We start from the raw sequence: 14,474 nt of genomic DNA, 5'->3' as shown, positions 1-14,474 counted from the left end.
TATTTTTTCTGACACATATTTTAGTTATCTGTGATTAAATACATCTTCAGTGAGATAAACACAGGCTACCTGAGGCTCCTTGGCAATAAGACTGTGGAGGGGAGGACAGCATTTGTCATTGGAGGTAATCTTCACCCCAAACGTGGTGTGGTTTTCATTTTTCAGACTTGTCCTATAGTTGCTAAGACGTCCATCTCTTCGCGTGTACCAGGTCTGTAGTTTTGAACCAGCAAAAACCCTATACTGCAAATGGCATTAATGCAGGTTCTACAAAGTGCGATGGCCGGGTCATCAAAGGTTCTTGGCTTTAGCGAACATGGACCCCAAAGGTGAGCTCTGCAGGTGATTTCCATTATGTGCAGGCATCCATGTTCCAAAGTCCCAGTCAAGACTTCTGAGTTAGATAAGGGTCCAGGGCACAGAAGTATGAGATGGTCCCAACAGTAAATGACAGCCTCATCTTCCTCAGATACCCACGCCACTGCCTGCAGTGGGAGACCGCGGTTGGGGAACACCGTGCCAGGCTGGCCTCATGGGTGCCTCGGTGGGAAGGTTCATGCCGGGGAGCCGAATTCCAGCCAGCTAGCCAGCCTGCCTGCCTCCCTCCCTCCCTCCCTTCCATCCTGGTCTATTTGAGACAAGGTCTCTCTGTAGTTCCAGCTGGTTTGGCATTCCCTATGTAGACCAGGCTGGCCTTGATCTCAGAGATCTGCCTCTGCCCCTCAAGTGCTGGAACTACAGCTGTGCACCACCATGTCTGGCTTATACTCTTTAAGCTGCTTTCACCCAGCTTTGCAGATTGCTGAAGTCTTCTAGTACCTCGAAGACTGTCATCTTTCCCTACTGTTTGTCAGCAGCTACAACTTGTATAGATGCTAGCACAAAGAACTTATTAAAGTTAGCTTCTTCTTAAATACATCCATAACCATTATCCCAAGTGGCTGCTATAGTCGGGTCTTAAATATCTCCCAATGGCCTGTGTGTATAGCATGCATATTTAGCAATATTGGGATGGGGTGGAGCCTTTAAGAGGTAGGACCTAGTGGGAGAAAGTTAGATCAGAGCAGGGAGGTGTCCTTAGCAGAGACATCAGGACTCAGTTCTTTCCTGCCTCTGTGTCCTGATTACTATGAGTGAGCATCTTCCTCCAGCACTCACTACACCATGATGTGCTGCCTCATCATAGGCCCATAAGCACCAGAGTCACCAACAATGGGCTGAATTCCCAAACTGAACCAAAATAAACCTTTCCTCCTTATAAGCTGATTGTCTAATGTCTTTTTCCACAGAAAGGAAACTAGGTATGCTCGCACTAGTGGTAGACCTTGTCGTTACCCATGTGATGTTGGTTTTCCACTTAGAATGCAAGGATTATGGGGTTATAATTACTTTCTCCAGAAATTGAAAGAAAAGCCTAGGAGATCGAGTAGTATGTGGTAGAGTCAACGTCCGTGCAAGCAGCCTGATAGTATGTGTGGATCTGAAGAAAGAAAAAATTTCAAGGGAGACCCTAGGAAGTTAGTGAGGCCAAGAACATGGAGGCAGCAGAGGGAAGCTGTAGGAGCAAGCAGTACCAGCCTAGGATGGCAGGTCAGCCATGTGGCCCACAACCAAGACCATGTGGCAGGGATGCCCAGTTACTCTGGATCTCACATCATCCCAGTGTGGTCCAGGTGTCAGACATGAAACTGTAGGATGTTTGCCCTGTTGAGTTTCACTCTTGCTTTGGTCCAGCATTTTTGTGGCTCTGTTCCTTCCTTTTGAAATGGAATGATTAACTTGTACCATTTGTATCTTGGAAGCATTTAGTTTGTCCTTTTGATTTTGCAGGGGTCTAAAGCTAACAGTTTGCCTTCAGTCTTAGGCGAGACTTTGGACTGTAAGCAGTGTTGAAACTGTTAAGGCTTTAGGGACTTTGGACACGGACTGAATGCGGTTTGCATAAATGGACATGAGCCTTTGGAGGCTAGTTTGGTATAGCTTAGATCAGGAGTATGCCCCAAAAGGCTTAATATCCAGTCTGAGGTGTTATTAGAAGATGGTAAAACCTTTAAGAGGTGGGAAGTTAGGTCATCTGGGGTATACCTTTACAGGAAATACTGAGACCCTGGCCCTTTCTTATGTCTCTGTGCTTCCTGGCCATAATGAGGGAACATCTTCCTCTAGTTCTCACTCCCACCATAATGTGTTGCCTCATTGTAGTCCTAGGAGCAGTTGAACTGTGAACTAAAAAAACCTTCAAAACTGTGAGCCAAAATAAACCCTTCTTTCTTAAAATTATCTCAGCTGTTTTGTTACAGTAATAGAAAGCTGACTGATATACTGACCGGGGTTTCCTTACCTTTGATTCACCTACTCATTTATCTTCACAATAGCCTTCAAAATTCTGAATTATTTAGAATAATAAATAATAAACATTTGCCTGTGATTTATTCATTTGATCTCTTAATACTGCAAGGTGAAGCTAAAGTTTCTATTCTTTTTTTTTTTTTCTTTTTTTGAGACAGGGTCTCCCTGTAGCCCCAGAATATTGCACTATGTAGACCAAGCTGGCCTTAAACTCACAGAGATCTGCCTGCCTCTGCCTCCCAAGTGCTGGGATTAAAGGCATGCTTCTATTCTATTTGTTTTTGAGACAGGGTCTCATGTAGCCTAAGCTAGCCTTGAACTTACGCTGAAGTGCTGGGATTAAAGTGTATGCCACTACTTCCAGCCACAGTTTTTCATTTTTTAAAACTCTCACATTTTGTGTATAGGCTGGGCCTCTTTCGGCTGAGACATGCTTCTCTGGGGGCTTTTCGATGGACATTGCTCCCACCCCAAGGGAGTCTACTGTTTGCTATTTTCTGACCTCACATGCCTGCGTTTAGCTTTTTCACCCATAAACTTGCCACTCTTGAATCTCGTCTCTGTTCATTCAGGATGCTTATGACTGTTTTTGTTTATAGCTGTTTTACCGTCAGCTCCATTATTGCTCCTTACACACATGTTCTTGTTTTTGCTCTACATAGACCTATTTGGAGAAACTTTCTACTCCATTTATTCCAACTAGATGCTCATTTGGTAGCAAGTTGGATATGGGGTTTCCTCTAAAGTTGCTCTAGAATTTTCCCTAGAGTTATATTACTATAAATTTATTTCAAAAGGAAAACGCCTGTTTATCCCATTGTAAGTATCAGCTACTCTTGACTCCTGTCTATCCAGAGCATGTTAGTTCTTGTCCCTGTGGGCTTCCAGGTAGTAGTGAGTGGTTAAATCCTTGAGAGGGTAGGTGAGCCAGAATCTACTTGCCTTCCCCCAAACACAGAATGGCTATAAAAGTTCCTTGCTATTAACTAGTACCCTTCAAACCTGTTGTCCTAATCTGCCGGACATTCATTTCTAATCTTGGGACTGACTCTTTGCAGTTAGAGAAGGGCTGCTGCATGGAACTCAAGATTTCATCATATAGGTAACCAGAAATACATTTATTCAAGAGATAAACTCAACATCGGCTTCTATAGACTATCTTACCCCGCCATACTGTAATGATATACACAAAAGGCCTAAACTCAGAGCTATACATATAAGAACAAGACAGACATGTTGGATGCTGTTGTGTGTGCAAACACTATTTTTTAAACTGCAGACAAACTACTACTCTGATGACCATAATTGCCCGTCATTGGCTCCAGAGAGAAACACGCCTGACAAATAAAAGGGAAGATTTGTTGTACCTGTGACAGCACCAGTATTGAGTGATGAGGACAAAATGAGGAAGAATACATTCTAGGAAATGTGTAGCAGTGCTGCTCAGAAGTAGAATGTGCTGTCTGAGCAGCAAGGTGTGGACTAGTGGACCGCTGGCGCTTTCCAGCTTCAATTTGCACTTCTGAATTGCTTGCTAAGTTTTAGGTTTCTCTGAGCACTAACATTTGACCATCAGACAGCCCTTAGGATCGCTTCTTTTTCACTGACTTAAGGTGACTACTAATACTCTTCTGGAGCTTTGCACACCTCTGTGCTACCAAAAGGGTGTGACTGGAAGCTCCCAGTACCTTCAGATCTGAAGCAGTCCTATCACAGTAGCCCCTGGAAATCAGGCTAAAAGGTCTGTTTAACCAAAATTGTAGAACATGGCTTGAGTACTAGATGTAGATGGCTAAGGAAAATCTAATAAGTTAGGCCCTGATAATACTGTTCCAGTAGCAGCTATAAGAAAGGCATTTAACTCTCATTTGTGATATGCTAGGGCAGCCAGCCGGTGAGTTAAAATACAAGTTCTGCCAATGTTAGCAGACATCAACATGAAATTTTGCAAATTTACTCATTTTAATATTAATTGAAAGTTGTATTTTGCTTATACTTACTAAGTTCCTTGTAATATTTCTGAATATAAGGCTTTCCCATTCTGCCAACCAGCATAGTTAATGGTCCCAGAAAATGTTAAGGCCATGGATCAAAAGTGCTAGCCTTATTAAAGCATTCTTCTCAAACGCTAAAGTCTTCTAACAAACTTGGGCTTTTATCTTTCCCTTAAAGTCCACTTGGTCTTGTTCCCTCTTGTTACTGTCTTTGAAAAGAATTTAAAGTATAGTCCTGATATAGCATCTTTAGAAAACCACCCCAAAACCGCTACTGAGGCAACCAGTTTAGCTACTGAGAGAAAATATAAATCAAGAAACAAGAGGACAACAGACTATTGGTTTCAAACTCTAACAGTCTTTTGAAAAGATAATTTTCCCTGTCATGGCAGTTGGTTTACTTTCCACTTGGCTCCTCCATCATCACTGTCGTTTTGTGTTTCTTCTATAAGGTAGCTGGAAACGATCCCAGAAATATTCCTCCTACATTCTTTGTTCAGGTTCATAGGACCATGGCTTCCCAAACTTGGGTTAACTTTTCTGTATTGACTGTGTTGAGGATGATGTGATTTTGATCATACTGTGCACCTCCTGAAAGAAAGAAAAGTAAGAAATGTGCTTAGGGAGAAGGGGCAACAGCAGTTTATTCCAACACCTGTAAAGCAAAAGTAAGAGTCATAAAAGTGTTGTACAGAAACAGCAGGGAGGGACCCTGGATGTCTGTGGGATGAGGATGACAGCTTGCTGTGGGTGATGCTGCTAAAATCCACCATGGTGCACCAGCAGCTCCACAGAGGATAGCTCACCTTATAGTCTAGTTACTTTTACCACATCTGAATCTGAAATTGGGGCATCAAGGAAAAGTCTAAAGAAAGGAAAAAGAGCAGATACTGCGCGATGGAACTGGGGAGATGGTGGATGTGAGACCTGAGCGAGGCTCAGGTAGGCCGGCCTGGCAGTGGTGGAAAGGCTGAGAGGGAGGCCCCAGGGGCAAAAGACTTTGCATGAGTAATGAAATAGGGCTGTGACTGGGTTCAAGGGGGGAGAGCTGAATGGCATCTGGAAGCAGGCACAGAGCCAGGGAAGACTCCTGCTGTTAGGGACTTATCCTTTCAGTAGAAGCTTCTCCACCAAGACTGCTTCACTAAGGACCTGGTGGAAATAAAAATCTATCATCTGGATGCATGCCAGGGCTGGCACTGAAACCATATTTCATCCTTAGACCAGGAAGAAACAACATTCATCTACTTTAAAATGTTTAAAACATCAAAAAGGGTGGGCATGTTGGTGCATGCCTTTAATCTCAGCACTTGGGAGGCAGAGGCAGGTGGATGTCTGTGAGTTCAAGGCCATCCTGGTGCTTGGTCTACATAGAGAGTTCCAGGCCAGTTGGGGCTACAGGGAGACCCTGCCTCAAAAAGACCAAAAAAATACCAAAAAGGTCTGAAAATTATATAGTAGATCTAGGTATTTGGGGAAGGAAATCATCTTTTACATTTTTGTAAGAAGCTGGCTTATTTGTCACCAATAACCTAGGGCTTCTCTACAGCTAGATGTGGTCTAGGGCACAGGGTGAGGTGGCTTACGGTTTTAGGGACCCTTGCAGCCAGTTTCAACCCTTTCCTTTGACCAACAGCAAGACCTACACACTCCATCAAGACAACAGACCTCACCAAGAGTTCCGAAAATGTTAAGGATACAGTGTCTCTCTCTTTTTTTTTCATTCTTCAAGACTATAGTGCCTTAATGTACTGCATTCATTACCTCAGTTCCAACCAGAATCATAAAACCTACAAAATTCTTGAGAAATAATTTCATTAATTCACATTATCTGGGAAGCACTTAAATTATCCTAGACCTTTTTCTTAGGGGCTGGAGAGATGGCTCAGCGGTTAAGAACACTGGTTGTTCTTGCAGAAGACCCAGGTTCAAATCCCAGCAACCACAAGGCAGCTAACTACTGTCCATAACACCTATCCCGGGGCATCTGACAGCTTCTTCTGACCTCCGCAGGCATTGCACGACACGGGTGCACTTACCTACATGCAGGCAATACACGCATACACATAAAATAAAAAAGAAAACAAATGTATTTTTATTTTACTGTCCAATACAGAAAATAGTGTGGAGTGCATGGATAGTCAAAAGACCATAAAGCCAAAGCACAGGCACCCTTCTTTTTGACACGTGTTTGGAGACAAGTAGGAAGATGCTACTTCTTTCTTTTAAGCTGGCCTTCTCTTAAAGCCTGGTCACAGATGTGCAAGTGAATCAAACAAATCCACCATTACAAGTGGTCCTGTGTGTCCGTGGCACCTACATACTCTGAGATCACACACACACCTGCCCATACATCTGAGAAGGAAGGAGTGCTGCACACAGGTATACTGGAGTTCTTGGCACTCAGGAGTGAGGAGTAATTTAGAAGAACTTTTACATCCTATTTAAAATGAATCACTAATACTCTCTTAAATGCAGCTTATAGTAGAAAGACACTGCCTGGTATACGCCTGTAATCTCAGCACTCAGCCAAGGCAGAAAGACCAGTAAGGGTAGCCTGGCTATATAGGGAGCTCCTGTTTCAAAGAAAAAGATTCTGCCTTGGAATTATCCTTTTTTAGCTCATTTTTAGTTTTTCTGTCTTACATAGTTGTTTGATTTATCTGCTTATCATACAGTCCTGCAGGCTTTCAGTGTTTTAAAGTGAGCATGCGTCAGCTTCTACGCTTGTTTTAAGATACCAGTCTTGACTCACACTTCAGTATCTAATACAACAGCTCATTTCCTAAATACAAGGGCAGAAGACTTGACCTAGTAGACCTGGGAGTTTTAATACACAACAAACGGTTCTGGTTGCTGCATACACCAGTTGTGTTTGCATTTCCCTTGTGCTGGCTCTGGCTGTGCAGCCCTGTTCTCTCATGTCCAGAAGGTGGCACTGTTCTCCCACATTCTGAGAAGTTTAAAATTCAGGGGAACAAGGACACAGTTACATCAACTGCTGCACTAGACACAGAATTCATAAACACAGGACTGATGGCTAGGAAACTTCAGGGTGGGGCTTTGGGCTCTAAAGTGAAACCCTAAGGAGGAGCTTCCTAGAGTCCCATGGGTGGAGCCAAGGCTGTATTTCTCTTCACATTGGTACCCCAGTGTCTAGGACAGAGCCTGCCTGCCACACAGTGAGCATCCAGTGAAGACTGCTGGAAGATAACTGCTCTAAGAACTGCAGTGACTTCAGTCCTGGATAGGAAGCTACTCACATCTGTAAGAAACACAAAGGTTTGCTTAGCTGCCTTTGAAAGAAACATTTCATTTTTCTTTTTCTCAAAAATATTATTTTATTTTTTTATGTGTACTGCCTGCGTGTAGATAGGTACACCCATTTCGTGAGCCCACAGAGGTCAGATGAGAGTGTCAAATAGCCTGGAAGTGGAATTATGGATGGCTGTTAGCTGCTATATGCCTACTAGGTATCAAACCTGGGTCCTCTGCAAGAGTAGTCAGGGCTCTTAACCGCTGAGCCACCTCTCCAGCACACATACCATTTTTTAAATTTAGTCACATTTTTCTGGGTATTTTTGGGGAGGGCAGGTGGGTGGTACTAGGGATTAAAGTCAGGTGTCATGCATACTAGGCAAGTACTCTACCACTGAGCTACCTCCCCAGCCTTATCTGGCAATTTTGAATCAACCTTACATAGCCCGAGGAGCCCTAGTGCCACAAAGTTGATCAAAATAGAATAAAGGCAGAACTGGGTCAGGATTCTTCAGCAGTTTAAACTTGGGGTCAGTCATCCAGAAAATGAATATTTTCCCTGTCCACATATTAAAGCAAATATATTTTTTAAATTTTATTTATTATTTTTTATTTTATGTGTATGCATGTATTGCCTGCATGTAGGTAAGTGCACCCATGTCGTGCAATGCCCGCGGAGGTCAGAAGAGGCAGCCGGATCCCCTGGGACTGGAGTTACGGACAGTTGTTAGCTGCCATGTGGGTGTTGGGATTCAAACCCAGGTCTTTTGCAAGAACAACCACTGTTCTTAACCACTGAGTCATCTGTCCATCCCTAAAGCAAATATATTGTACTAAGTGTAATATGAGGGAGACATACTATATAGACCTGCTCGTTTTCTCATATCCAAGGGTCCTCTTGCATCTTACATGGATTTTTCGGTTGCTATCAGTCTGCAGTCACATTGCTTAATTTCTGGTGCTGCCTTCATTCAGCCTGGTTTGCTTGCCTCTGAGCACCACCCAGCTTCTCAGAGTCTTCGTGTTCTAATCTCACTGCTAAGTAGGCTGGCCACCCTACCTATCTGGGAACCACTGGACTCAAAAGGCACTTGTGTTCCCTGTGCAGTTATCAAAAATTCCTTATGATAATGTCCATGCTTTATTTTCCATCATCCAGAAGTATCTTAAGAACCAGGCCATAGCTGTTTCTTTGCCCTGACATACTCATTTCTAATGATGACTTTGGCCCAGGGCCCTGATTAAAGCAAAACTGAAGCAGTGATTTAGAACAGAGAAGGTAGTCTAGTGTGGCCACGGGATTAACCATTCATTGTTACAGAGCACAGTCATGCTTTCCTGATAGGAAACAAAAGTGCCCATAATCATTTAAAGTAGGCAGGTATGGTAGTGCATGACTGTAATCTCAGAACCCAGGAGCCTGAGGCACATGGACTGCCAGAATATCAAGGCCAGCTTGGGCTAAAAGTGAGATCCTATCTCACAAAACAAAACCACCAAAAAACAAATGAACAAACAAATAATAGAAAGCAAAATTATCCCAGTGACCCAGTTTTGCTTACAAATGACAACAATACCACTTCACCAAGTACCCAGGTATGGGTTAGGTTGGTTTTGTTAACTGCTGTTGCTAAAAACTGTGGTTCTGTGTGGTTCTCAAACCATCAGCAGCAGCGACACCTAAGCACTTGTTAGAAAAGCAAATTCTTCAGTTCTTCTTTTATTGAACAGGACTCCCTGTAGTCAGTTCCAGCTGACCTAGGACTCACCATGTAGACCAGGCTGGCCTTGAATTCACAGAGATCCACCTATCTCTGCCTCCTGAGTGCTGGGATCAAAGGTGTGCAGCACCACAGCTGGCTAATTCTTCACTTTTAAAAACCATTTTTTTCCCCCCCCCCCCGGTATGTGTGTAGGTCAGGGGTCAACTGGTGGGAGTTGGTTGTCCCCTTCCACCTGGGAATCAAACTCAAGTCCTCAGGCTTGGCAGCAGGCACCTTTACCCATTGAGCCGTATCTCTAGCCTCCAAAGCAAAATTTTGGCCTCCTTAGGTCTCATCCTAAGGAACTCAGATTAGGAATTCTAAGGATGAGACCTAGTAATCAGTGTTTTAACAACACCTCCAGGTGATTCTACTAAAAATAAAATTTGAGGACTACTGGCCAAGTACCATTAATCTACTTTAAAATAACTTCATTGGGGACTAAAGAGATGGCTCAGCAGTTAAGAGCACTGGCTGCTCTTACTAGAGGACCCAGGTTGGATTCCCAGCACCCCCATGGCAGCTAACAACTGTAACTCCAGTTCCAGGGCATCCAATGCCATCTTCTGACCTCTGCAGGCACTGTAGAACATGGGTGCATTTACATACACGCAGGAAATACACTCATACACATTAGAAAAAATACTAGTAAAATATTTTTTAAAAGAATAACTTCCAGCAGGGGAAGGGAGATATGGGAGGTGCCATCTGGGAAGTGGGTGTGTAGGTGAATAAGATGGTTTGGGATGTTCTGTGTGATACACACACACACACACACATAAAAAAAATCAAATTTAAAAATAACTTCATTAACTTCCATTAAAATCCTCCTGGCTGTGGTCATTCCTTTTAGAACTTAGGCCTTTTCAATGAAAAGCTACCTTTATATACATGAGATCCATCAACTATACTGACTTAAGCAAGAGCATAACCTAACACTATTATAACTCCCCCCACACACCCCAAAAAAGGTTGGAAATCAGCTAGTGCCCAGATTGCGGCTCAGCATTTGCAGGTGTCAGATCATCACCAAACTGATAAATTATGTACAACCAGGTTTTTGGCCATCAAATTTGAAGGGAAAGGGGAAAGAAGAACTTTCAGAACAGCACATGAGCTAACATTGTGGAAGGTTTAACACAGACCCTGATACACAGAGGTGTATTGGCAAAGCATTCATCATTTTCAGAACAGATTTTAACTAAAGAAGGGAACATTATAATAAAAGGAGTTATCCTTACCTTTGATATCTAAGACTAAGTTTGGCTTCAGCTTGCTGTAGATCCTGCCATCTGACTTCATGCACCAGAACTGACTGTCCACATTCTGATCAAGTGCCAGGCCTAACTTAGAGCCAGATGTTACCAGGCTGCCCACGATCGACAGGCAGCAGTCTTCTGCTATCTGTTTAGTGGGAAAAAAGAAAACTGTTTTAGCGAGAATGCATACTTCAGTCTCGTGAACTTGATTTTTAAACTTGGTCCCTGGCTTTCTATATTCTACATGGGCTCTTTCATCTCTTAGCTAGAGTAACTAGAGTCAAACAACAAATGATACAAATGATGGGAAATTCTCAGTGTTCGTGCATTGTAAGACTATTCTTTGCAAAATTCTCTAATTACTATTGAGAAGCCTCAAAACTAAAACTGCCCATCATGATACTGTCCCCGCTCCGAAGTGAGCATGTTCTGAAGCTGGGTGTGTAGCTCAGTCTTCGCCACTACAACCCAGCACCTTGCCTCTGTTTGGCCTGAGCTTCACGTTCCTGATAGCACTTCTTTGTGGCAGCCCTGGAATGGCTACAGGGTTTCCCACTCACCCATAAGACCTGACTTCTTGTCTTTCCTTCATGAAAAATGTCTAAACTTTTCTAAATAAGCATGCTATCCAGGTATAAAAAGAGAGGAAAAATCCAAGGTCAGTAAAGGTGCTTAAATGAAAGGATTTTGAAAGTCCTTCCTAAGCGTATCTAAGTTATAGCAGCATGACTCACCACTGACATAATGTTTTTATATATATATATATAGATAGATTTTTTTTAAGCTTTTTAAAAGTGAACTCTTCTGGGCAGGGGATGTAGCTCAGTGGTAGAGTACTTATATAGCATGCATAAGGCCCTGGGTTCAATCCCCAGCACACACACACACACACACACACACACACACACACTAAAGCATTGTTATCATTTGTGACATTTCATTTTTCGCCTTGATCTACTGAATTGAACTGTTAAATAGCATCACTGACATGTCAGCCATAACTGCTCGAAGTACCACTTTTCTTGCATCAAGATGATTCCGAGGCAGAAGTTGGCTTCTTTTCATGCTTCAATATTTCAGATGATACTGCTTCTCGTGCTGCTTCTCTGTGTGTGTCTAAACAGTATTTCTGTTTACAAAGGAGTGATTCTCCTTCAAACACCACAGACCTAATGAACAAGCATGCTCCTCCTCACAAAGCTAGGTGCCTTCTGACTCATGAAGCACCATGGTTTAAAATGTCAGGAGCAAACAGTCAAGCTCATAAAGTCAAGAAGTAAAAAAGATACCCGAGCTTCTCTCATAAAATCAGACTATATTCAGCTTTGAAATGTCTGTATGGCAGGTGTGTTTGTGAGGGCAACAGGCCATTTTCCAGCATGTGACCATTAGGAGATGGAGTGTGTCACACAACAGAAGTATCTCCTTCATCCTATTCTTTTTTTAAAAAAAATTTTATTATTAATTATTATTACCAGTTTTAATTTAATTATTATTATTATTATTTGGTCTTTTTGAGACAGGGTCTCCCTGTAGCCCCAGCTGTCCTGGAACTCACTATGGAGTCCAGGCTGGCCTTGAACTCACAGAGAACCGCCTGTCTCTGCAGTGCTGGGATTAAAGGCATGTGCCACCACGCCCGGCCTTATTATTTTTATTTTATGTGTATTCGTGTTATTGCCTGCATGTAGGTAAGTGCACCCATGTTGTACAATTCCCGAGGAGGTCAGAAGTGGCTGTTGGATCCCCTGGGACTGGAGTTATGGACAGTTGTTACCTGCTATGTGAGTGCTGGGATTTGAACCTGACAACCAGTGTTTAACCGCTGAGCTATCTCTCCAGCCCCCTTCATCCTATTCTTTAGAGCTCTCCAAAACAGAACAAAACTAGAGTGATTTCTGTTGATGTCTTGGAGCTATAGTTTACTCCTAAGAGCAGATTCTATTACTATGTCAAGTGCAGACAGAAATATTCTATCCTGGATCAATGCCAGACTCATATCCCATTTTAAGTTCCTAAGATTGATTCCATTAGAGCTAGGAAACATTTTCATGGGAAATCAAACAAAAACCCAAAACAAAATAACACCTTCAAACTTATTTCTGAAAGTACTCTAGGAAATGTGACACAGCATCTACTTGCAACAGTTCAAAAACACGATGAAGAGCAAGTCAGCTGCCCTGTGAAATCCCAAACACTCACTCTGCATTTTATGCATCCTTCTTGATAGATCCAAATCTGATCATCAGCCCCAACATCTTCCATGACCTGTATTCTAAGAAGCTTCAGATCTTCTAAGTTTCCATTAGTTGACATAAATAACCCTGTTGCTTTATTTCGAAGTCGGAAGTAAACTCGTTTCTAGAAGACAAAACCCGAGAAGCCGTGATAAACAGGTTGTGCTGCTGGAAGCACTGAAGGCACATTAACAGCTGGAAGAGCAGACAGTGAGGAGCACCTGCTCAGGGGTGCTGACCATGCCCAAGCAGCTCAGGCTTTTCTCTATGGTGAGAGCTTGACGACGCGTCAGTGTCTAGAGCAGAGAGAGTCCTCTTGTGGGTAGCCAGAGCTTGAAACATGCATGTTTGGTGTTAGGTTTGATGGCATTTCTAAGTCAGCCATGCCTCTAGATGCCACACACTTGATGCCCAGATATGGATGTGAGGGGGAGCTAATTTCAAGTTTCCAATAAAAACTAAAATGCTGAACTATATTTACAAAAATTTTGTTTTCAATGAAAAGAATTCGCAGCAGAAAAAAACAAAAGACAAAACAGAAACATACCTGAAGAAAAGGTCGGAGAGAACCTATTTGGCGACAGCCACTGAATTCATACCAATCAGGCACTTCTGCAGGTGACAGTAGGAACTGTCGGCCTCTGTAATTGCCATACTCATAAGTAACCCATCTGGAGGAAAGAGAAAGCATGGTAGTGACTGCTTCCATTTCGCAGTGGACCCTGGCAATTACATTTGCTTTCCAAAAGCTGTCAAGTTCTTGGCTGAGCTTTAAATATACATTGGCAGAAAAATAAAACTGCTCTAGAGACTCAAAGCCATTTCCTGACATATGGTAAAATTTTTTGGTGCCTAAGAATTTATGTCAAAATGCATTCTTAAACAGAAATCGATTTTTTCCCCCAACAATGGAACAAAATAATGATGGTCTTTTAAAAATGATTATTTTTTAAAAACTTTTATGTGTATGAGTGTTTTCCCTGCATGTATGTAAGTGCACCTGTGTTGTGCAGTGGCCCACAGAGGCCAGAAGAGCTACTGGATCCCCTGGTACTGGAGTCTTACAAGTGGTTGTTAGCCCCTGTGCGCATGTTGGGAACCGAACCCGGGTCTTGTGAAAGAGCAGCCAGTGCTCTTAACCTCTGCACCATCTCTCCAGCCTGCCTAGAGACAGTCTTTTAGTGGGAATCTCTAATCCTCCTTGAAAGTTGTTCATAAAACATCTTCAGTTTATGGATACTTAATTAAACAGTCAATACATGCAAAGTTCTCATGTGTGTACTTGTAAGATAGAAAATAAGTTTTTTCCAAGTGGGGGAAGGATGATGGTGAATCAAAATGGAGTATATATGAAAATGCATAAGGAAACCTGTTGTTTTGTAGGCTAATTTAAAACAAATTACTGAGATGGAAACAAAATCTTCCCAAGTTGACTCTAAAAAAATTGGGTGATGGGGGCCCAGGCTTTTAATCCCAGCACTATGAAGACCGTGGCGGGTGGATCTCTTGAGTTCAAGTCAGCCTGGTCTACACAGCCAGTTCCAGGCCACCAAAGGCTATATAGTGAGACCTTGTCTCTCTCAAAAAAGCTGGTATTTAAATTTTTTTTTTTTT

At 42.6% G+C, this 14,474-nt stretch overlaps 1 protein-coding gene across 1 annotated transcript in view; it reads right to left on the bottom strand.

The window, feature by feature from the left end:
- Positions 1–3,448: 3,448 nt before the first annotated feature.
- The window catches only part of Crybg1 (crystallin beta-gamma domain containing 1), a 215,123-nt gene continuing 204,097 nt past the window's right edge, over positions 3,449–14,474 (bottom strand). The window contains exons 19-22 of the mRNA XM_008850301.3: positions 13,408–13,531; positions 12,826–12,984; positions 10,606–10,768; positions 3,449–4,934 (exon numbers count right to left, since the gene is read on the bottom strand). Of these exons, the coding sequence (XP_008848523.2) occupies positions 4,846–4,934; positions 10,606–10,768; positions 12,826–12,984; positions 13,408–13,531 (535 nt within the window). The 3' untranslated portion in view covers positions 3,449–4,845. The remainder of the gene's footprint in view (positions 4,935–10,605; positions 10,769–12,825; positions 12,985–13,407; positions 13,532–14,474) is intronic.

The sequence above is a fragment of the Nannospalax galili genome, unplaced genomic scaffold, assembly GCF_000622305.1.
Source record: "Nannospalax galili isolate Female #2095 unplaced genomic scaffold, S.galili_v1.0 scaffold324, whole genome shotgun sequence".
Taxonomy (NCBI): domain Eukaryota; kingdom Metazoa; phylum Chordata; class Mammalia; order Rodentia; family Spalacidae; genus Nannospalax; species Nannospalax galili.
Note: the sequence above shows the minus strand (reverse complement) of the source record. Positions and strands in the feature narration are given on the sequence as shown.